The following is a 26,027-nucleotide window of genomic DNA, read 5'->3' on the forward strand; positions in this document are numbered from 1 at the left end:
TCCTCTAATAAAAAAAATTCTACGAAATGAAAGATTTTTTTTAATCTTCCTTAGTCGGAGATCATATTACTCAAATCTCCATTTAAAGCTTCTTTTATAATTTTTTTCTCCAAAATAATGTACCAACTATTATTACAAAAAAAATTTTAATATATCCTTTCCGAAAAAAATGCTTGATATTAAACGGAAAAATAAAAACACAATTACATATACTTTCTAGAATATATACAATATACCATACCTTTGATTGTATATTTGCATGTGCAGTGAACCCTGAAAAATATGTGCTATACTATTATACCGTATGAAATTAGGAATGCTTTACGACATTGACATCAACGGGCGAAACTACATCCAAAAAATGAATTGCAATATTGCAAGTCTATGTTTCAAAATTATAGGCGCAGAAGAAAAATGTAGCCTACTCCACCTAATCCCATCAGTCTAAGCATTTCTTAAATACAAAAAAATTCTTTCAATAAAAGCTGTTTCTAAAACAATGATAATCGAAATTATGAATTTTGTTTTAGAAACTAGATTCGATTAGTATAACCCCTCTAGTTGATGTTTAAGAAACAAAATTCATAGATTCGATTATCATTGTTTCTTAATATCTATGAATTTTCTTTCAATAAAAGCTGTTTCTAAAATAATGGTTTAGTATCACTACAATATTCTTGAGACACTTTTCGTGAGGATAAAAAAATAATTTTTTTGTGACGGAGTACCGTCATTGTTCAGTTTTTTCTTTTCGCGACGATACTTTTTCGCGAGAGAGTACCGTCATAACCCCTCTAGTTGCTTTTTAAGGTTATTTTCTATGAACAGCAACTAGAAGGGCTATACTAAACCATCATGCCACATCATAGCGACCTCGTCCTATGAACTTAGGCCACATCATCACTACCTCTGTAACAATTTTGAATAGCAAACAATGCCTACTTCCTAACATCTTTTTTGTGTTTCAATCCAGATTAAAGTTCTCCATAGAGCAAACAAATTTGTATTTTGACAAAATAACTTTTCAATTACCTTCTTACAATTAACCAAGTATACTATTTGGGCATGAGTAACATCAACTTTGAGTAATAAACAAAGGGTTACAAGCCCGATTAAGTGATACCAAGTATCTCCTCATTCTTTTATCCCCATTAATAAAATTACAACATAATATAACCTAGAAAAACACAAGGAGAGACCCAATTTCATCTAATAACAAACTAAGATTAAAATTAACAAAAATAAAGGGTTTAATTAGAAAAAACAAACCAACATTACTCATACGCATGCCGAAGGAGACGCATTTACCACAATATGCCTCAATGGGTACGCCACGTCACCCAAACCAGCATGTCTTACAAACTCCGCCGGTGTTAGGAATCTCCCGTGGCACACACAAACTATTCTCACCTCGTCGCCTTTATTGTATTTGTAGAGAAATCCCTCTACCCTTTTGCCGTTTGGTCCCTCTCCTTTTGTTGAAACACATGGCATCTCCTGAAGCATGTTTCTCTCAACCACGCTGAAGCTGTGTGCTTTTCCCGTAATCCTTCTTACGGGATTTGGAGTTGCGGATACTTTATTTGTGGGTATAGGTGGAGCTGCGGGTGCCCGGTGGTTGGTTGAGGCTTCAATAAATTCAGTGCTCCTTTGCTCGCTAAGATTGATCAGGCCTGACTCCGTCTCCCCTGAAATATAAATGAATAAAAAAAAATTGTCATTTTTGAACAATCTCAAACATAATTTAAAATTTAGCCAAATTTGTGGAGTAACAGTTTGGGTCAGAATACTTCATTTTAAAAAAGAAACAAGTACATATTTAGCAATAAATTTTTTGGGTAAAATGATATACAAGAAAGCGTCATTTATGAACAATTTCTAACTTGTTTAAATTGTAACTGATTTGTTTCACAACAATTCATTTTAAAAAAGAAACAAGCACGTATGTAACTAAGCAAGTCAAATCCAATTTAGTGCAATGCGCCAAGGCTAAAATGATGTGTGGGGGGGGGGGGGGGGGGATGCCAGAAATTATTTATTTTAGGTCGTATGAATAGAAACAAAAACATATTATAAGACAGTTGATATGGTAATGTAACACATTTTATAAAGAAAAATTAATGCACACCCACATTTCCATCCTACACCAGGAGCATTACAAATCTTATGCTACCAAATTCAATTTTGAATTTGAAGTCTGCACTTCTAATTTGACCAGCTTTATGCATCAAACCATGGTTAAAACCAGGATTAACTTGTTATGATTATCACTAACCTAAACAGCAAACTCAATACAAGATGCTTTTCTCCTGCTTTATGTTATTTCATAATTTTATTCAGGATTTGATCAGTCTTTGAATAGTAACTGCTCTAGTTTATTCTCTATCACAAAGAAAATGTGCCAAGAAGCTACCTAGCTCTAGAGACACCCAAAAACCATCTTGCCTTTTCTATTATAGCCCCCCAACTTTTTTTTTTTTGGTTTATAATTTATTATCTTATGAAATGTGATGTCTTTCAATTAGTACACCTTGAGAAAACTATTATACACGTCATGTATAAATAATACAAAAAAAAAAATTAAAAGAGAAAAATGTAAATTTGTAGCAAAAATAAGAATAAAAATGATAAATATATACCTCGCATAGGTTTCACATGAAGTACTCCAGCTACATCAATGGAGGAAGATCTTCCTCGCGATTTCAACGCGGCAACAGCAGACGCGAAATCTACCGGACCTGTGGTTCCATTAAAAATTTCACTCGTGACCTCGAGTTTTCTCCTTTTCAACTCCACATCCTCCTCACATCTCTCCACGGAGCTTTCACCCTTACCCCCGTTTTTGTTAATCGAATTTCTCCTCTCCAGTCTCTTTCTCTTAGCCTCCAGTCTTTTCAAAACTTGCATCTCGTCGGTTGGCAGAGAGGTGGTGCGCATAAGCGCGCCAGAGGTGACAGGTCGCTCATGCTCAGCACCGGTGACCAGAGAAGGGAACGAAGCAATGGAGGAGGAACGGATCAGGTTAGTTTTCTTGCTCGGATCCACGCCGAAGTACCCGTTAAGGGACAAACCGAGGCTCAGCTCTATCTCATCGGAGCTTGCACTGTGCTTCTCTTTCTCTTGTTTAATTTCGACAGAGTTGAGAGATGAGATTTGGTGAAGGAAATCTCTTGCACTTTCTCCCATAAGAAATTATAAGAAAAAGAAATGGGAATTGTTTTCTTTCTCTCTCGGACTCAATAGGAAGTGGAACGGGTAAGAACTAATTAGAAGACAGGAGGAGAGACATGATAGAGAGAACCGACAAAGGAACGGCTTATTTTCTTCACATTTTAGCACGCATACCCGTAGAATTTTTAAATTTTTTTTAAAGTACTGTAGAAATCAGCGTTCCAATGGAATTCAGATGCAGTGCAATATTTTTTTATTTTTTTTTCAGAAAAATCGTTGGAAGTTTTGTTGAAACAAAGTAGCTGTTACGTAGGATTAGACAACAAATGTATGTGAAAAATACACACTTAAACAAAATAAAAAATACACAGGGGTATGTGCATTCTGTGGACACAAATTGATCATATTTGCTTGATTAGAGTGATAGGAGCATAACGATAATGTCTTTGTATGCATATCACAACCGAGCAGGCATTGGATCCAAACAAGACCGAGAACCAAGCTTCTAAATAGCTAGCTATAGCGCCGCTATAGCGGTTTTGGACCCAGAAAGCTAAGCTACGGACTAAAACTGCGCTAATCAAGCTACGACCGCTATAGCGGTAATAGCGGTCTGCTATGCTACATGGGTTATGATTTTGCAATTTTTTTTTCTGAAAACATGATTTTGTAATTTTAATGGGCCTTAATATCTAGATTGTTTTTTTTTTTTACTTTATTAAGCTATATCAATACAATGGAACATGTGCGGGCTATACCGCTATATCAATTAAATTTTGTATCATGCATTAATATATGGTAGTGGTATATTTTGAACATAAAATATATCGATAGTTTTTGAATTAGGGATATTTTGAATGACAATTTGAACTTTGTATTGGTTTAATATGAATAATATTAGAACTTCTTAATTAATTTGATATTTTTTTTCTGGATGAGACATTTTTACTAGGCAAAGCCTTCTATGGACATAAGGACCTATTTGTAAAATGAACATATTTTTATTTTTAAAGTTCAAACAGTCGATCCGAACCGTTCATCTTGTTCTCCATATTAATATGTGCTTGGAGACCAAATTTTACATTTTTCTGATTTTTTTTACTATTTATTAAGATGGGTACAAAATTCAATGGTCTAAATTTGATATTTTTTATACCCATCTTAATAAATAGTAAATAAATTCAGAAAAATGTAAAATTTGGTCTCCAAAGATATATTAATATGGAGAACAAGATGAACGGTTCGGATCGTCTGTTTGAACTTTGAAAATAAAAATATATTCATTTTACAAATAGACCCTTATGTCCACAGAAGCATCACTCTTTTTACTATTAGTACAAATATAAAATATAATTTTTGAAATAAAAAAACGCTATTTATAATAGCTTTCGCTATAGCTCCGCTATTCGCTAAAGCTTTTTTTTTTGTCTCCCCGCTACACCGCTATAAACGCTATTTAGAAGCTTGCCGAGAACTGAATTGACCAGATCAGAATAGTCACCCATCAGCTGAATAGACGCTGAATTAAACCAGACTGAGAACGAAATCAACTAGTCCAGGACAGTCACATCAAAATAGAAAAAGAAGAAGTAGAAGCGAAAAACAACACAAAACATCATCATCCCGAAAAATTGACATTTATTCTGAACTAAATATTTATTCTACGATAAATATGTATATAACTCGTTCCACCCACTCTTCCATTGTCAAAAAGAAGAAAAAGAGCTCAAAAGAAGGAAAGAAAAAATGAACCGCTAGTATTGGAGAAGAAAATTCACAGAATGACGATGCGAAGAGCGATGACCAGATCCACCGGCTCAAACAACGACGGAGGAAAGAGCAGTGACCAGATTCACTAGGCGACAACACCAAAAGTGGTAACAAGATCTACCAGATAGAAGCACTGACTCAGATGGAGAAGACGGAGAGAAAGTGAAGGAGAGAGGAGACTGCGGGAGGTGGGGACGCGGTCCTGATCGCCATCGTGAAATATTTTCGCCAGGCTCACCGCTTAAGCGGCACCGTTTTGATGCAGTACAATACCTGACCGTGTAGAGTGAAATCTGAGTCGTGCGTTTCAATCTGACACGCATCTCAAAAACAGGACCCTGTATATTAAGTTGACACGGAATGATTTTAGTTCAGCAGAAGTATTCTATACCCTTAATACCTGAGGAGATATAAACTCGTTCGAATGAGTAGTAAAAATTAGATTTTGAAAAATAACTCTTTTATTTGTTTGTTTTTGTTTTTGTAATAGATAATTACTATAAAGAGTTTGCAAACATGACTTTAAATTTCATAATTATTTTGAGAGCACAAATTTAAACTGATCTACGAGCAACATAATTTTACATTAATTAAATAAAAAATTTAGTTGGCTTATTTATTTTTTTCAAAATAAAAAAAAATTTAGTATGCTTCTTTTACAATTTAAATTTATTTATACAAAAGTAACAATCTTAACACAGTCAAATGCTTGGATCATCAAGTAAATCAATATCAACAAAGTTATCTAAAGTAAACATGGATGTTGTTGAGGCCAAGCTCACAAACATTTTTTAACAAGTTCCTACTGTTTTTACTCTCGTAGAGCCTAGAGCCTAGAGTAAAGCTAATATAATTGGATTAAAATAATTTGTGAGCTAAATTTTAAAACCTTTTTTTTATTGGTTCTAAATAACATATTTAAACCATTGATCTTAATACGCTTGACTAGCTAAGCGGTTTATGTTTTAAAGTTCATCTTGCCTTAGCATACATTATGCAATAACAGTCGTTCATTATTAAAGTAGAAAAGTCAATTCCAATAATAAATTAAAATGATAATCATTATATAACAAAATTCATAGCACAATCCCATGAATTAGTCTAAAATCTTTCATCGCCAGTATTTTATCTTCCATTAATTTATTAATATGTGCATATAATGCATAATGAATAAGCTAACGAAAATATTCTTTTACTGAATATAAAAAAATAAATTGTTTTATCTCTCAAGTTTAAAACTTAGCTATTAGATTAATTAAGATCCATCAGAAAACTTAGATGTAAGATGACAGAATAATTTATCTATCCATTATTTAGAAGGCTACTTTCTTTAAAAAAATTCTGGATAAGAGAGTGTCATTTTCAGACTAGATATTCCCATATAATACCGACTTTCCTGAGGGGTACATTCACAAAAGCGCTTTTCTGGGATTTGACCGAGGTCAAACAAAATAAGTCGTGATTAAATTAGCGATGATACATGCATTCGAGAGAGAGTGTAGAAATGTCTAAGTGGGGTCCAGAAGGGGGCTGCACCGCAGAGCCACTTGCGAATGCTTTTTCCAGGGAGGTACGTGAGGCGCCGCATCTCGCGCCACGTGTCTCGACAGGCACAACCGAGACACGTGGACCTTTGTTGAGTGGGGCCCCGACAGCTCACACCCGTCCGGCCAACTTGCACAACTTGCCTCCTCCCGGGGTGTACGTGTCGCCTTTTCGAGGCGGTGGGTGCTCCTTTTGGTGACGTCACTAGAATATGGGGACGGTTATGTTGGGAAATTCTCTGCTACGCTCGGTCTACAGAGGGAAAACGAAGACCAAATGTAATTTCTCGCGTCCTGCAATCATTGTACATGGACAGACGTGATGATTTATGTGACCGATGCAATAACTGTGACTTAAAAAAACAAATCCGCTCTGCATCCTCTTTACATTTTTTGCGCAAAGTTTTCTTATGTAAAAAATTATCTTATTTTTAAAATTTAATATTTCGATAAATATTTTTTTTAATAAAATTTTCAGAATATTCCTAGCTAATAATGATGAATAAATATATTTTAATTCACAAAGATAAATAAGTTCCTTTCATATATTCTGTAATTTTCATCAATTATATTTGTTTCAGGGTTGCACTATACTAATTTTGTAAAATTGAAATTCTATTCCACACTTTTCAAAAGAATATTACTCGTAGGGGGTGCAAACGGATCGGATATTATCCATCCGGATCCAAAAATTTGCGGATAATATCAAATATCTAGAGGCTGACACTTGGACCTACTATATTGTTTGAAATGTTATGAAGCACCTCTTTCCTTCCCAGTTACTTGTCTCGTGTCAAAATTATTGATATTAAATATGACTTATGACAAGTAATTACATGACATTAATATATATAAAACAAATGGTGTTTTTATTGCCACCGGTCAAGAAAATTATCCTTTATAATTATGAGATTAGTATTTTCAGTACTTTAACTATAAGAAATTTTGTTTCTTATGACCTAATTATTATAATTACTAGTATAGTGCCCGTGTGTTGCAACGGAGACATATTATAAGATTTAGGGCTGCTAACGAGCCGAGTTAGCTCGAGTTATGGACAACTCGAATTCAACTCGAAAGATAGTGAGTCGAGTTGACTCGAGTTGAGATTATTGAGCCGAGCTGGCTCGCTGACTCGAATTCAACTCGCGAGTAACTCGAGTTGGCTCGTGACTCGTGAGTCAACTCGTTTAAGGTGTTGAAATGTTGAACATTTGAACTTATGATTGTTGTTATGTAATAATATGAGAAGTAAATATTGAATTAACAAACAATTCACAACAAAATGATTAAATGAAATGAATTGGGTCAACTTGGGTCAGTCACATCTAGTTGGGAAAATAAAATAGGTCAAAAATTATGAAGAAAATCATCAATCAAACGAGTCACGAGTTGTAACGAGCGAGTTCAGTCCAACTCAAACTCAACTCGTTTAACTCACGAGTTACTCAACTCGAGTCAGAATAACTCGAATTTTAAACGAACGAGTTGTTAGCGAGTTCGTTACCGAGCTGAGTTTGAGTAACTCACGAGTCGCGAGCTTTTTATACAGCCCTAATAAGATTGAATAGAATATGAAGAGACTTTTTATTTGACATTCACACAAAGTAAAAGACAAATTGAAAAAAACGAAAATCCAAATAATAAATAACAATAAAATAAACAATAACAAATGAAAAAAAAGGATTAAATATAACATGATTTTTTTTTTAAATATCATTGCGATTTAATATCTAATTTCTCCACAATCGAGACAGGTCATTAAGTGATTTAGAGGAGATGATATGTGAAGAAACAAAAAAAAAATATAATTAAATGATTCAAATAAGGATTTTCTCTACATATATATTCTTCATGAAAATTATTTTAACAATAGAAATTTCTCTACATATCATTTATGTACACAAAAGTTCTAGATATTATTCATTTTCTCTTCAGATCAGAAAGATCTATTGTTTTTGTCAACACAAGATCTGATATTTATTTATTCACAGAAATACAATAGTCCTAAATAAAATACAGAAATATGATTGTTTTCATTTTCATTGTCGAAACTATACATGAAGAGGATAAATGAAGGAATCAAATCCTCTACCCACCGGTGGGCAGAATTTTCTTGCCATATATGAAAACTAACCAATCCTGGTCTGCCACGTTTTGGACCTCTCAATGATGGTTTTCACAATAATTAAATACTTGGTCTGTCACTAATATTTCTAAGCATAGAAAAATTGACTCACGTGGTCAACAAAAATAAAAATAAATAAAAATCGAGTTTTTCTTTATCAAATCTCCATTCTTATATTATGATACCACAAGTAAAATAAATGGGTAAGGCTAAGGTGCTATGGGTTGCATAGAGACCTACGGTGCTACGGCTCAATATTCGATTTTTCAAAATCCAAACAGTCGATCCGAACCGTTCATCTTGTTATCCATATTAGTATGTGTTTGGAGACCAAATTTTATATATTTTGAAAATTTATTACTATTTTTTTAGACAGGTAGAAAATCAGTTGATCTAAAAAATTCTGCACCATTCACATATTTGATTTTCTACCTATCTAAAAAATAGTAAAAATTTCCAAAAAATGTAAAATTTAGTCTGCAAACACATATTAATATGGAGAACAAGATGAACGGTTCAGATCGACCGTTTGGATTTTGAAAATTCAAATATTGAGTCGTAGCACTGTAGGTCTCTATGCAACCCATAGCACCTTAGCCTTATCCAAAATAAATTTATAACAAATTACCATAAGATATTATTTTTATGAAAAAAAAGTAATTTATATAGAAGAGATGCATGTGCAATTTGAGTTATAAATTTTCAAATATAAATGAAAAAGTAAACTTTGAACATTTTATAGCACAAAATTTTTGGGAGAATTTTGAATTTTAAAAATTATTATTAAATAATATAAGAAAATTGATTGAGTACGTCAGATTTTTAAAGGTCTATAAGGCTCTGAGTTAGTGATTTGAATTAAAACTTTGAAGCCGAATTAGTAGTTTTGACTTAAACTTTGAACCCAAATTACTAACTCAATTTCAAAATTTAAATCCGAGTTACCCACTCAATGCCTGCTAAGCCATAAAAAAATTAATGTACGAAATCTATATTCTTATATTATTTAATAATAATTTCTAAAAATAAAAAAATCTCTATAATGTTGCGACATTTTGTAGCAAAATTCACTTTTTGTTTATATTTGAAATTTTTTAACACAAATTGTACATTAAATTTGTTATATTGAAACTCTCATCTCGATAACTTCACATAAATAATACCTTGTGATATTCTTATTATTAATTTTTTATATTCATTATAATGATTATTCTCTAGATAAATTGTGGTATTAATAATTATTTCATAAAAGACATTGGATTGTATTTTAAAATATTTGTTCATTATGTGAGTTAATTTTTCGGCATTTAAAAAACTTTCTATATAAGTTAGTCTACACATATTAATGACAATTGATTATTGTAAAAACTTTCATTGAGAGTTAACAAAATGTGGCATACGCAGATTAATTAGTTTTTATAGATGGAAGGGAAATGAAATGGAGGAAATGGAGAAACAAGAAAATAATTTAATTAGAAGAATAAAAGATAGCTGCAAGGAAAAATAAGGAAATGAATTGCTAAGGATTTATTCAATTTTAATGTGATAAACCATGTAGTAGTATGTGTGTCGAGCATGTTTTTAACTAAATTTAAACTTCTACACATAAAATAGATGTATATAATCAAAATAAGACATATTATGTAATTAGAGGGTTGATATTCAATTTGAAAATTTATCTTTCAATCTCAGTCATTGAAGGATCAGGACAACTAGGTACATAATATAAGAATGGAGATGTACATTAATTAATGTAAACATGATCCTAGTATTTTAAAACCAAATAAGAAAATCAATCCAAAGTTTGAATAGAATATGAGATGATAGTGTGATTACTGTTTGAGGAACTCATAATTGTTATTCTGTTTATGAATTATTTTTGTTTGGAAAAAATAATTTGTTCAATAATAAGTTAATTTTATTATAATATCTAAATTATGTATCCGAATGATATTTGTATCTGTTTAATATCTAATCCGGATCCGCATGCATTTAATATCCGATCTATATCTGTATTCGTATTTGAAAAATAAAGCAGATACGAATATGATTTTACCACTATCGGATCCGTATCCGATCAGTTTGCACCCCTAATTTACTCGTTTAAAATACATACGGTATACACACCAACAGAACAGAAGAAGTTTCGTAAAGTTCATAAATATTTTGCACATCTTTTGAGGTAAGGACAACACGTGTCAAAGAGCGCTTTGGAAAGATGCGGTTTTTAGATAAAGTAGAGAGACGCGTCACCGACGTCTGACATCAGATCCATTCCGAGGATATCTCGGGGACACGTGTCGACTAATTATGGGCTAGTCGCAACCGATAGCACATGCCAGCCAGATGACAGTAACCGTTCATTAAGATTCTCTGATATGCTTCAAATGGTGATACTGTGAAGATTCCGACTGACAGAGTAAACCCTTGAAAAAACACGCGGGACTGTGGGAGCCAAATAGTCACAACTTTCGCGAATTATTTCTAAATTATTACTCGAATAATTCATTTTTTAGGTGATGTCGAACCGAATGCTAAATTATTCAGTTGACTGAACTTTGACCGAATTAAATCCGAATAATTCGTGAATTTTACGAACTTTTTTTTGAATTTTACAAATTATTCACCAATTTTTTCCAAAAGAATTTTTTTTTGGATTTTTTATTTTTTGCTCTCTTGTAGAACTAAAATTTCTGATCTAAATAATACTAAATAATTCCTAAATTATACCTGAACTATTTCCGAATCACAAAATTTTCAACTCACCTCACCGAATTCAAATAATTCATTTGTCACTCCGAGTCCGAGGCATGAGTCAGTAACACACCAAATACTATTAATATATTATCCACAGATATTTCAGGTGCTGCCATGTGTGGGTCACCAAACCATGAGGCGGATTGATTGTGTTGGAATTCGAATCCTCTGAGTTATCTCAAACTTTGCGCGACTTTATGAAAAATCTCAACCGTTTAAATACGTTCTGCACGAATCTGAAAGCAAAAATTATGCCACCTGCTCTATCACCGAATAGGCACCGGACACGTTGGTTACGCAAAAGTTGAGATATCTCAGGATAGGCACTCATTGTGTTGGGTCCTTTTCTTGGCAAAAAGTTGGGCTACGGTTTGTATGTTTTGAATCAAGTGGGAAAGTGGGTTCAATAATTTCATCTAATAACATGTTTCATTCCTTTCATTATTCATGTCTATATATAATATATAGAGAAATTTGTATATATCCCATCAAAACTTCTAGATATATCCCCATCACAGTTTTAAATTTAATTATATCCCCATCAAAACTCAATTGTATTATTTATATCTCCATTTCTTTATTTGATCTCTTAAAATTTAAGATAAATATTAATAAAATATTTAAAATACTGTTTTGCCCTTCATCAAAATTACAGTATTAATCCCCTTCCTTTTTCTCTGTCGTTCTTTTCCTTCCCGCTAAAACTTTTTTTTTCTTTTCTTTTCTTTTTTTCCTGCTTTTTAGTATTTATTTCATAATCCAATTCCATACAAAGTTTAGCCTTTAATAGGCGATGCAAATACAAGAATCCGATCTAAGATCAGTTTAATGGATCTTGCTAATGATTGTCACGGTGATACATCAACATTGGATCCGATCCATTATTAACTAACTGGTAACGAACTCAATAGCGAGCTCGTTTGATTATTTCTGTTCAGCGGGACCTCCATGTCAGTTCTAATTCGCTTGGAGACCTACCGTATTGGTCCCAGTTGCAGCGATATTTCTTCTTTTAAAAGACCTGTTCGTACTTCTTCTTTATATCCCCATCTCTTCAATATCTCTAGTTGACGTGTCAAAATTGCCAACAGCTATTATCAAATTCGATTGGGATTGTGACATAGGATTTAAGCACGGTGTGAAGGGAAGTTTTAGCGGAGGGAAAGAACGACAGAGAAAAAGGAAGGGGATTAGTATTGTAATTTTGATGAAGGGCAAAACAGTCTTTTAAATATTTTATTAATATTTATCTTAAATTTTAAGAGGTCAAATGAAGAAATGGGGATATAAATAATACAATTGGGTTTTGATGGGATATAACTAAATTTAGAGTTGTGATGGGATATATCTAAAAAGAGAAGTTTTGATGGGGATATATACAAATTTCTCTATATTATATATACAACTTGGCCACGTTTCTCACTTGTCCTCTGCATCTCTAGATTTGTTTGTATGGATTCTCTCTTGTGAAAGACTTTGAAGCTGTCTTTGTTATTTTGAGTAATTAATTGTTTCCAGTTAAATAACAGTCAGCAAAATAAGATGAGAGAGCTGAATAAATGATATCAGATATATGAAATTCTAAGTCAAATTCTAAACTGAATATCTCTTATTCCGAACACCTAGATGGTTATACCTAATTCTTTTTTTTAAGGAACAAAATTTCATCATAATTCATATTCCAATAATATAGAATTATAGTGCTATTCCAAGTATTCTCATTTTTATATCCCGTTCCAAGTAAAGACGCAACCTAATGATCACAACTTATTGGATTCACAAAAAGCAGGTCCAAAAGGCTTATCTGGACCGCAATGGGTCTGTCTGCGTGGCACCAACAATTATACATTTCATTTAATAAAAAAAAATTAAGGCCCATGAAATTTCCTGGCCTAACCACTAATTGTCTAATTGTATTGCAACTTTGCAAGGGTAACATCAGTATTGTTCTTTACTTTTTTTTTATCTTTAATGGTGGCATATAATATTCTGAATTTTTTTTGACCCATCTAGTGAAGAAAAAAAAAGTTACATGACGTGATTAATATGTTATGACTGATGTGATCATTTTATTTTTCACGTGACACGACTAAAATAATATATAACAGTTACATTACGCGAATGATTATGTTATACATGATCATGCCGTGACTATGTGTGACGTGACTTGTCAAGATTAATTTCTTTTTCTTTTTAATTTTAAGTTTGTTCATTGAAAAAATACTAAGATATATGAAAAAAAAATTAGAAAAAAAAATTAATATAAAGAAACAATGGTAAAAGAAAACTAGTCAGTTTGATATATCTAGATCAGTACGTGCTACGTGTCGTGCTATGTTATTTTTTTATTTTTTATTTTTGAAAAAAGTGGTAACATTCACCGATTTCTATTAAAATGAAAACCTCATACAGAGTTTATCGGTACCAACAAGCACCAGATACAAAGTATTCGCCTACTGGTATTGATCAATACCACTATAAACTCAAATGACAAACACAAAAGACTAAACATCTAACCAAAAATCAAAACAAAACATCACATATGTAAAGCAAACAACGGTAACTTTCTAGTTATATGACAATCCTAAAGAAATAAGCATAAAAGACCCTAGAATTTTAAGGAATTGCTGCAGATTGTAAGGAGCTGCAGCACCCATCAGAATCATCACTAAAAGAGGTCTCATCACCATTGGAATTGCTCTCTGCTCCAAGCATAGGGGTTGAACCCTGTGGAGCCCCCATGGAAATGGTCACCGTAGACCCTATCAATTCCTTCAAATCACAAGGGAAAATTAGATTCAATTTACAAGAAAGGTCTGTTTTTTTATTTAAAGCCCAAAATCTAGCTATCGTTATGATTTTAGACCCTAAAACATGTACTGCTTGTACCTGTCCTCCTTGAAAAATAATTCTGTTTCTATCCAACCATAAACTCCATAAAACTGAGCCCCTAATAATTTCAATAATATGTGGATCTTTCAAAGGAATACAACAATCCATCTCCCACAAAGCTTCTATATTATCATACACAAAATAGAAATTGTTATATTGAGCAATCCAGTTCCAAATTGATTTAGCAAAATGACAATTCACAAATAAATGATCAATAATTTCCTCGTAGGAACAATAAACATACCGAGTATCGCCTGTCCACCCCCTTTTACTCAACCTATCTTTGGTTAAAACCCGCTTTTGTCTAACTAATCATAAAAAAATTTTAACTTTTAAAGGTATTATAGCATTCCAAATACTATTGTAGGTTGTGTCCTTAACTCCACCAGATTCTAAAAATTTATAAAAGGATTTTACAGTGAAGTTACCATGTGGAGTCCATCTCCATACTATTTGGTCTACTATATGGCTTAACCTAACAGAAGATAATAGATTAACCAAGGCTACCCATTCCGTAAGGTAAGTACCGGTTAATTGTCTAGCTAATTGAATATTTAATTAAGAAAAACATGTTATGTAAATGAACACATCAACGACACACGACTTACACACATAACGTGCAGTATTTGTGATAGGTCATCACGAAACCGATGATTACATGTCTAATTTTCTTCTTCACTAACTCACCCTCCCAATATTTTTGCAACCTGCTTCAGGTACATATTTCTCGATACAATATAAAATATCTAACATATCTTTATTTCTTTTCTCAAAAAAACATATCTTTATTTCTGTAATTTTGTTTTACCTTTTAGGTTTTCTTGGGCCGAATACCAAGCAGTGTTATGTGGGCTATGATGGAATGGAACGGTCTCTAAATTAATAAGTTTCAGTCTTTTACTCTTCCTTTTTATTTTTACATATTTGATATTATCTTCTTAGCATCTACATTCCTAAAACTCAACATGATTTCTAAATAACTGTTAACTATTTTTTAGAAATTATGGTATTTAAAGTTTCTAACTCTCATATTCCTGAAACTCATTTTAGAGTTTTTATTAAGCCACGTCAGCAACAAATTAAAAATGAGAAACAATTTGAGCCAATCATTTGGTCAACATAGAGTTTATAAGCAGTTTCTTAATAAGAAACTTTTCTGCATAGTTTCTAAATAAGAAACTCTCTCACATCCCTGAAACTGGATTAGAAACTGCCACGTCAGATTAGAAACTCTAATAATTTCAGAGATGTAGATGTTCTTAGATTCATTTTAAGTTAATAAAAAAATGATTTTTGATAGTGTGTCTATTTATCCTTCTTTACACTGCCTCCAAGAACAACCACAAGGTCCATAACGGAATTAACATTTGAATATGACGGAGGCTAACATCATCCTCAAAATTATTTTATGCTATATTATTATTTTTTATTTTTGAGTGGTTTCTTTTATTTAGTCAAAATAAATTAAAAGCACTAATCTAAATCACAATAATATTATTTTATTTTTATTTTTGTAGCCTATGCATGATGAAGTAGGGAGAACTAATTAATGCCAATATATAAATACCAATTAAACTTTAATATATATGATCAAAAATTTAAAAATGATGGGAGTGACTAACACACGAATTCGTATCCTTTGAGATATCTCAAACTTTGCGTGACTTTATGGAAAATTCCAACCGTTTAAATACGTTCTGCACGAATTTCAAAGCACACATAATACTGACCCCTACATCACTCCCGAATAGGCACCGGACACGTCGGTCACGCAAAAGTTGAGATATCTCAGAGGATACGCACTCCTAACACACCTCCAAGCCATTGGATTCGTATTCTCTCAAGTATTGTAGAGGATTACTCTCATTTTGCGGTTTGAGATTAAATCTCAACCGGTTTGGAATTCGGGTAACAATAGAGTGCAATGTTATTGGACTTTGAGATTTGTGCCAGTTAAAAAGAACGGTCCAAATCTAGTAATTGTAAAACATTCCCTTATCAAGTATTGGAGAGGATGTGAATTCCAAGCCATCTCTCCCCTCCGACTGCAGGGACTTTCGCCTCCTTTATTCTCTTTCTTTCATTTGATAGGAGTTTGTGAGAGATGCATTGGGACTTTGGGACTCTTAGGTACTTTATTCCATGAGGTTACTAATTAAAAATCTAGTCAATAAAAAATATGGACCTGATCTGAATTCACAAGATTATTTCTCTAAAATTGGTGTCAATTTATAATAGACGAAATTTATTTTTTGAGTAAAGGTTGGAAATCAAGCCACCTAACTATTTAATATCCTTGTTATTACAACAAATGATTTCTTTCATCTGAGTTTCGAACCCATAACCTCTTACATAGAGATTATGTGCCTTTGCCAGTATATCAAATGTTGGTTCTTAATAGACTAAATTTATACAATTTAGTTTTATAACTTTCTAAATTTAAGTATTAGCTAGAATGGATAAAAACATTATTTGCAAAAAAGTTTACCCGTCAATGTGGATAAAAACTGACAAAGAAATAAAAAAAAAAAAAAAAAAATATATATATATATATATATATAGGATTTGGCTAATATGCTATGGGTTGCATAGAGGCCTCCCGTGCTACGGCTCAATATTCAACTTTTTAAAATTCTAATGGTCGATCCGAACCGTTCATCTTGTTCTTCATATTAATATGTGTTTGGAGACCAAATTTTATATTTTTTGAAATTTTTTTTACTATTTTTTTAGATTTATTGAATATCTTTGTTTTTTATGGTCCAGATTTATTTGAAAAACAGCGATTTTCAGACAAATGCCGACCAAAAAATTTGATAATATTTGTTTCTCAAATTAACTTGCAGGGATTTAATATGTGTTGTGCTGTTTCGTAACCAGTCACGCCGTGACTTTATGTGCCATGATCAAATTTGAAAGGATGGTCGTGGCAAGTTAGTCACGCTGTGACTAAAACACGTCATGAGCACACATGATTGGTCACGTTTAATTTTTTTTTTCATAATTTAGGTTTGTTTATTCAAGATTCACCATTCAAACAAGATCTAACGGTCATAATTACACATGACTCGCGTTACCACGTGCTGTGACAAGATCTTTTGTGTGCGCAGGGGCGGATCCAGGATTTTCATCAGCGGGGGGCAAAAAATTATCGAATCGGGTTTAAATAACTAATCGGGTTTAAATCCATTAACTAATTGAATAGTTGATAAAAAATAATACTTGGACTTATATTTTCTAATAGTCTGACTTGTAATTTCTAATCCTCTAACTTATAATTCTAATTACCAATCATAATTCAAGAAATTTATTTTTATTTTAACCCTATATATAACCCGAATTAGAAATTAAACATCCAGAAAGGGGCAAAATTTTTTTTCAGAGAGGGGCAGAGTCGATCGAAATCGACAAATCACCACTAAAACTCAAAATCCAGAGGGGGGCGCCTGCCCCCCTCTGATTCCACATGGGTCCGCCCCTGGGTGTGCGTGCCATATCGTGTCAAATTTTCAAAAAATGTTCACATCACGTGAATGACCATGACACATGATACGTAACCGGCACACGTGCCTTGTCATACGTATCCGATCACTTTGTACACTTTTGGGACCATGTTCTTTAGCGTGCATCTAACATGCTGTTCAGCTTTCTCATGCACAATAGAAGCCTTAAACAATGCTTTGGTTCTCCGGCTCATGTTGAAACTTAAAACCCGCTGATTTTTAATAAGAAAAGCCTAGAATCATACAGGATTTGAAACAAAGAAATTGGAAGGTACTGTTAGGGAAAAGCAAAAGATGTGATATGGTGGTCACTTGAAAGGACCAGGAATGTTTGTGTGATAAAATCTTTTGCTTCACACACACACACACACACACACACACACACAATTTTACCCTTGAAAAATTTATTGTCAAACACTATATCTTAGCATGTAAAAGCTGAAATTAAGCTGATATCAAAATTCTTTGGAACTGTAAAGGTAAAATCAGAGAACCTTATCATTTTGATAGGTCATCACCTATCATGGATGGTCAATTTGGTGCTATTTGATCACCAATTAATCTGTTGGTATAAATTTTCAGAATATTCGGATAGTTAGAAATTAATTAAAATAAATCAAATTGAAATAGGGTTACCCGGATCGTGCGAAACACTTTCCTTAAGCGTATTCCGTCTCATCGTGCAAGATGGAACCGCAACCAAGATAATCCGGGGTTGTTGCTCCTTAGACACGCCATGGAAGCAACTGACGATAACTCCACAATATCCAGCATAGATCAGAATTTGATTAATTGGGATAAGATACAAACGGAGGATTAATCAAAGGACTTTCTATGGGAGTAAATCAAATAAAAGGTTTTTTCTCCTTTTCATTTATTTCTCATATTCAAAGGATCATATAAGATAGAGGGATCTGTATTTGTATTAATATTGAGAGTTTGTATCCTCTTACGACAGGAATGAGCCTCATGCTCTATATAATAGAAGGAGACATATATCGTTATAAAGATTCAATCAAGAGATTTAATATTAATTAATGATAATTATGAAATGAGAAAGAAACGTACCATATAGGTTCCATGAGGAGGTGTAACAGTAAAAAATCATTATTAAAAATAATAAGTGGTCATTAGAAAAATAACTCACCATTAAAGAAATATATATTCAATTTAACCCTCTAATTTTCAAATATCACAAATGGAGATTTTAGACAAATTTATTGAAGAGGGAATTTTGGGTTTTTCGAACTCAAGTTCCAACATAATCAACATAACTTAATCGAACCTCTCCCTCCCTCTCAGATCACATTGGATGGCTTTGGCTTAACAACAACATTACCAACAACAATAACAACAAGGATAGGGATAGCTACGAAATATGACTTGGTGAATCTTTTTTTATTTTTAATTTCATGTTGGTGTAAGAAAAACATATATTACAACTGAGATTTTATACTACGGCCTTTTTAAATCTTGAAATTTATATATATATTATTCTAAATAGTTTGTTTTAGAAAGAATGAGGATCTAGCACTCATATATTAATTTTGCAGTGGCGGGGTTATGTACAAGTGAAGGGGACTAAGCAACTACTATGAATTGAATTTTTATTTTTGTTCTTTAAATTTTTTAATTATTATACAAATTATTATTATTAGATCTCTCATAAAATAAAATTACATGGCAACTATTTATTTAGTTCCTACTATCTTAATTTTTTAGTTCCGCTGTTTAATTTGGCTATTATTCTAAATAGTTAATTTAACATTTCACATTTAATAAATTAAAATTCGGTCATATTGGTGTTGTTTTAGTAACGGTTTTACATGCATTATCTGAAATTATGAAGGAATATATATATGATCTAATTATTCATGTATAGCTGTTAGTTATCTAAACGTAAATATATGTGGATTTCTAAATAAAGCATAGAAGTGGTCCATGACTATCAGTGGGCCGCTAAAGAGATTTAAAAAATGGTCCCTAGCTTAGCTGTTGTCCCATTTTCGTAGCATGTACCACTAATTCTTTTATCTTTGAACGACCTTGCATTGGTAGCATGGTAATTAAGTCCAGTACAAATAATTTTGTAATTAATTACCAGTAGTGCCGTATATTTAAGCGATGGAGTAGGACACTTATTTTTATCTCTCTAAGTACGAACAAGCTTTGTTGTACACTTGTATCCTTAATTTCTGCTAGAGGAATTAGTGCTTATTTGTTGTTTTATTGTGACACTTTGTTTCAAATATTAATTCTTAACTCTACGTATCTCTCCTTTGAAAATTCGCCGAAGGATGATTTAATTACAAGGAAGGTACATTCATAAGTTCATAAGGTAATTTTATGCTTTAATTACAAGGAAGGTATGTTCATAAGTTCATAAGGTAATTTTATGCTTTAATTACAAGGAAGGTATGTTCATAAGTTCATAAGGTAATTTTATGCTTCCATTCTGCTCTACATTTTTATTTTTATTTTTAAAATCTAAACAATCAATCTAAAACATCTAACATGATCTCCATATTAAAATGTGCAGATCCAATTTATATATTTTTTAAAAAACTTTTACTACTTTTTAAATAGGTACAAAATCACTGTTTTTGGATTGTCTAGAATCTTTCCAAAAAAATAATTTTGTACCTATCTACAAAAATAATAAAAAACTTTCAAAAAATAGAAATTTTGGTCCCCTAACACATTTTAATATAGAGATCATGTTTGAGCGGCTCGGATCGTCTGTTTGAACTTCAAAAATGAAAATAAATATGTGAGCTACGAAAGATTTGAGACATTTGAACCCTACTATTTAATTATAATTAATAAGAGGAAAACAATTCTTATATCATCAATCATTATATATATATAGATGGGCTATGGTGCATTGCAATGCATGAACCCTTTTATGCATTGCACTATAAATCATGTATTTAAAGTCCAAACGACCAATCCGAACCGTTCATCTTGTTCTTCATATTAATATGTACTTGGGGACCAAATTTTACATTTTTTGGAATTTTTTTACTATTTATTAAGCAATTTTGAAAGTCGCTGATCTGATGGTTCAGAAAATTTTACTGTTTTTTACTGTTCACAGCAAAACAGCAATTTTCAAAAATGCTTAATAAATAGTAAAAAAATTAAAAAAAATGTAAAATTTGGTCTCCAAGCACATTTCAATATGGATTAAACATCTAATGGTTCAGATCGGTCGTTTGGACTTTAAATCCATGATTATAGTGCAATGCATAAGGGGGTTCATGCATTGCAATGCACCATAGCCCATCTCTCTCTCTCTCTCTCTATATATGCTATCCATAGCACCCCAGCCTAACTCTATATATATATATATATATATATAAATAAAAACAATTATATACCATCGATCACTATAAAGCATGAGAATCACGTCCAGTGACTAAAACAATATCATACTCATAGGAGGTCGCATGTTTAAATTTATCAAAAGTATACGTATGCAGCTGAATTTTTTTTATATTATATATTTGAGCAGGGAAAAAGAGATTATAACATGCAGTATGTAGGTAGAGGATCTGCTTAGATCTATAAATACAACAACAATCAAGGTTTTAATTCCAAACAATTTGGGGTAGGCGCAGTCACAATGCTTAGATCTATAAACATGATAAAGAAAATTGCATGCACAAGTAATCCAATTTTTAAAATTTGTTTCAATTTTTTTTTGTTTTGAAAAAAGGGATAAAGCAGCTCATAATTCACTAATTTCTTCCAAGAAACAAGCAATTAAACTTGTGTGATAAAAATATTACCATAGCTCCAGTAAAAATTAAATAAGGTACATATTAAAAAAATCCATTGTTTTTGAAGGCCTTACACCTTACTGTGTACATATTCAAGTTTAAAGTCCACCTGTTAGAATATACTTCCTTAACATAAAGAGTATAGAAAGTCTTATCATAGACTTGGAATATATTTCTTGGTACAAATTAAATAGATGAATTAAGATTGAGGTACTTCAATTCCATTCTGCCAATTTACCATTTTTACCAGCGTAAATACATGCATGCAGTATATTAATTATTTTCTTTGCACTTAAAATTTGGGAAGCAGCTAACAGTTCCCGGCCCTCAGTCCCTTGAAAATCCCCGGACTTTTTACACTAATTCTATAAACAAGTTAATTAGATCCGGTAATACTATGAAAACAATCTTATAAACAAGTTCAATGGATGTTCTGCAGATGAAACCGCGTGGTCCCAGATGAAAACGCGTAGTCAACGAACAAAGTACAATTGAAGTATAATCGACAGTTAAACTGGGGACCACCTTCTGTGAACATACACATATTATCCTCTGAACATACACATATTAACATATAAATATTATGCTGTTAACATACACATATTATCCTGTGAACATACAAATATTATTCTGTGAACATACATATTGTACTTGAAATTATGGCAGTTGAAAGCGCGTCGTTGCCGGTTATGGCAGTTGAAAACGCGTGGCCGAAAAAGTACTTCTTCCGTTACCGGCAGTTGAAAGCGCGTCGGAACTAAGCTAAAAATGGAAGGTTTTTATACGCGGGGATTTTCGGGGGACTGTAGCCCGGGGGACGTTACCTTTTTCTCTAAAATTTGTAGAAGGTTCCTTGTGATAAAATTGATAGTTTTTATAGAAGCATTTTTTACCAGCGTAAATACCTAGCAAGTAGCAACGTGTAAGTGTCCAGTATAATTAATATTTATCTACCCAATTTATAAAATTGATAGTTTGTATAGAAGCTCTTTTTAGTTTAAAATGAAGTCAATCCTTCAATTTTCGGGGACATTCCATTAGCTATACGTACTAGACTATAGATTAATTCTTTATAAGTTTTCATAGAAGTTTATTGATGATGTCTGACGACTAATTAATGTTATCAATATGCGCAAATTGGAAAACTTTTCTAATGAGGCTCAATATACATACTAGTGATTGTATTATCTTAATTAATTCTAAAGTGAATATATATATATATATATATATTATTTTTTTAAAACATATATAGGGGTGTATTAATTAATTTTTACTATAAATATAGGAGTCAATTTTAAAAAACTTCTTTATACTGTGTTATGAAAAAACAATACTATACAAAATAGTCAAATTTTGGACAAAAATTAGAAATCATCAATTGACACTCATCACAAAGATCAGTGCATGCATGGTTGTCGATCGAATGCATTTTTAATTCTTCTTTTTGTTTCATTCGTTCTTTTTATGGATACATAGAAGTCACTACAATACTTAAAATGTATATCAGAAATTTTTATCTACCTTAAGACTTATAAACTACCAAATTATCTTGCTTAAATAACACATGAAGACTTTTTTAATGTCTCTGCAATAGTTTTTTTTTTGCCTATAATTACATTCCTCTATTATTGAAAGTTTGAAGCTGTTATAATTAATAACATATATATGATAATTTAATTATAAAACGATTATATATAATTTGAATAATCATTTAAATTCGATCTTATATATTTATGTGCTCATATCACTAGATTTAATAACGCCAAGTACAAATATTATATTTTTTAAGTTCCATTTAATATATATTGTTTTGGCAACCAAAACTAATTAATGAAAGACATAAAATTAAGGAACTGAAACAATTCTTTCTTGACACGAGATACTAATTAGTAATTATTGTATCTATATATCCGCATCTATTATGTGCATCCTAGCTAATTAATCTGCTGACAAAAATATTTATATACTATTTGATAGTAGGTGCAAACACTTCTGTAATATACTGTATGCCAATATAATTTGCAATTTTCATGTAATCTCAACTTATATGAAGCATGTTACAAAAATATTTATACCGACTATATATATACCAAGGATTAAATTTTTATCATCACGTATAAATATATAATCTTTGAAATAAAATTTCGAAGTATAATTTTTTTTTGTTGAGATCGATGTATTTATAATTAGGTGTAAATAACGGAATATAAAAATAATTTCATTATTAATTTCTAATTATACCTTGGGAAAATACACTTTAATTAAATGTACGAAACTTGGAAAAAAATCTAGTGTAGGTCGAGCGCAACTTAGCCCTATGATAGAGATGTAATTAAAGTGAGATATAATTGACAACTAGCTCACAATTTGGTGGGAATAAGTATACACCACAGATCAGTCACTAATGGGTGGTGCCTTTCCTTTTCTAGGGTTTCTGTAAATCTAGTATCCTTTTTTCTATTCGATCGAAGCTCTTCATGAAAAAAGCTGCAAATCCATTCAAATCTCTGAGATAAAAAGAAAAGTCTCAAGATGGTGAAACTGATTTCTAGGGCGTGCGTTAGATTCCTCTCATGCTTCATTTGAACAGCTCACTGGGGAAGATAATTTGATTAGAAATTTAAAATCAAGGTAAGCGTGGTTAACCTTATTAGAGAACTATCTTTATTTTCTTTCTTGTTTTGGTCTTTTGAAGTTCACATATTTATATTTTAAACATATGTTCATGTGACCTATATATATATATTTATCCTTTTGAAGAGTCCCTCTCTATCTCTTTGTTAATCAACCCACCACACCTGCACACACACTCACCCACATCTTTTCTCAATCTAGAATAGCTCATTTTATTTATGTTCAATTTCCTTTCTGGAATGATGTCTCACTTTGGAATAATTATACATATAGAAGTGGAATTTTGGGCCTCAATTGATATCTGGTATAATATATACAATATATATGAATATTCAATAGACATATTTTATATAATAAGAACAAATATTGTTATTGTTTTTTTTTTATCTATAGAATCCTTCTCAATAAATTATTTGGAGAAGAAATTAAGTTAAACTTTCATTTAAATAAGACTAGCTAGTCTTTAATCTTCTTAATTTCAATGTTTCTAGGGTAAACTACGGGTAAATACGATGATAAACAACTCAATTGAAGAGGAAATCACCAAAAGCAACAAAAGACAACAGGATGTTTATCGATCAGAATGGTCTGGTCTAAAGAACCCTAGAATTGTACGGGTTTCACGAGCATTCGGAGGAAAAGACCGTCATAGCAAGGTCACAACTGTGAAAGGCTTGAGAGACAGAAGGGTACGGCTTTCAGTGCAAACTGCCATTCAATTGTATGATCTCCAAGATAAACTAGGGTTTAACCAACCGAGCAAGGTGGTTGATTGGCTTATAAATGCAGCGCAACATGAGATCGATAAGCTCCCGCCTCTCCAAATGCCACCGGGAAATTTCTTTCCAATGCCGCAGTTGGTTAATCCCTGGACTACTGCTATTGCTGACAACAATAAGACTCCAGAAAGACATCTACAATCTCACATGTCAAATGCAGCACCTAAGGTAAAGAATAATTTTTTTGAAAACACATCAAGCTGGAATTCAGATGTTTATGCAAGAATTAAAACCAACGCAAATGGCGATCAAGCAAGTAGTAGTAGGACAAATGGCGAAGGTGCCCAGAGTTTTTGTTTCCCGAATAACGGAAACTTGCAATTTCCACACAATATCTCGGAATCATCGAGTAATTCTGTGTATTATTCGGGAAGCCGTCCATCTAACGTGGAGGCCATGGCTTACAATCCAGTCTCCTTGTTTGCTACAAATTTTGATGGGAAGCATTATAGTTATCTTATGTCAGGTTTGTCGGGTACAGATGGAAATCTAGAACTCAAAAATCAAAATACTCAACAAGAACATTAATGCTAGCTAGAGAGCAAATCAACATTTAAAGAAGTATCATAAGTAAAAAGAAAATCACAGGAGGAAGGTTGAAGTTGGCTGATGAGAGAGTAAATTCTGGTAAAGGAGAAAATAAATACCAGGCACTAAAACTTTGATATTTATCAATTTATGTCTGTGGTACTCTATTGTAAAATACAGTTATGTGCATGTGAAACTTAATATTTGGTGTTTACTTCCGTGTATTATTGGGGCGAAGCTTTTTTTTTCTTCTTCTTGTTTTCTAATTGTGAAACGTATCCAAGGAAGCGTATTTAATTGAGCATTTTGTGTCTTTTCATTCTTTAATTGGGTTAATTCTGTTGTACGGAAGTCCTGGATTTTTTCTAAGACGGTAAAGAGAGGACCACGTCCGAGTCTACGTGCTGAATATTATAATTGTCAAGGGTGCATTACTTAGTTATTTTCTTAATTACATATTACACATAAAAAAAAATGATGCGCACCATTATTCTCTCTTCTACGCTCATGCAAACATATATAAACACGCTTTCATAGTT

At 32.2% G+C, this 26,027-nt stretch overlaps 3 protein-coding genes across 3 annotated transcripts in view; 1 reads left to right on the top strand and 2 right to left on the bottom strand.

Moving 5' to 3' along the window:
- LOC144559243 (uncharacterized) overlaps positions 1-12,571 on the bottom strand; it is a 39,981-nt gene extending 27,410 nt beyond the window's left edge. The window contains exon 1 of the mRNA XM_078308249.1: positions 12,567-12,571. The gene's annotated coding sequence lies outside the window, so the exon portion shown is untranslated. The remainder of the gene's footprint in view (positions 1-12,566) is intronic.
- On the bottom strand, positions 1,059-3,308 carry LOC144559546 (ninja-family protein AFP3-like). The gene is made up of 2 exons (XM_078308610.1): positions 2,640-3,308; positions 1,059-1,688 (listed from the first exon to the last, which is right to left on the bottom strand). Exons 1-2 carry the CDS (start codon positions 3,184-3,186, stop codon positions 1,279-1,281), a joined length of 957 nt encoding a protein of 318 aa, XP_078164736.1. The 5' UTR covers positions 3,187-3,308; the 3' UTR covers positions 1,059-1,278.
- Positions 12,572-23,957: 11,386 nt separating the features above from the next.
- Positions 23,958-25,801, top strand: LOC144559328 (uncharacterized). The gene is made up of 2 exons (XM_078308343.1): positions 23,958-24,178; positions 24,673-25,801. The coding sequence occupies exon 2, from the start codon at positions 24,694-24,696 to the stop codon at positions 25,486-25,488; it is 795 nt and encodes a 264-aa protein (XP_078164469.1). The 5' UTR covers positions 23,958-24,178; positions 24,673-24,693; the 3' UTR covers positions 25,489-25,801.
- The last annotated feature ends 226 nt before the right edge of the window (positions 25,802-26,027 follow it).

Source organism: Carex rostrata, chromosome 9, assembly GCF_964058835.1.
Source record: "Carex rostrata chromosome 9, lpCarRost1.2, whole genome shotgun sequence".
Classification (NCBI taxonomy): domain Eukaryota; kingdom Viridiplantae; phylum Streptophyta; class Magnoliopsida; order Poales; family Cyperaceae; genus Carex; species Carex rostrata.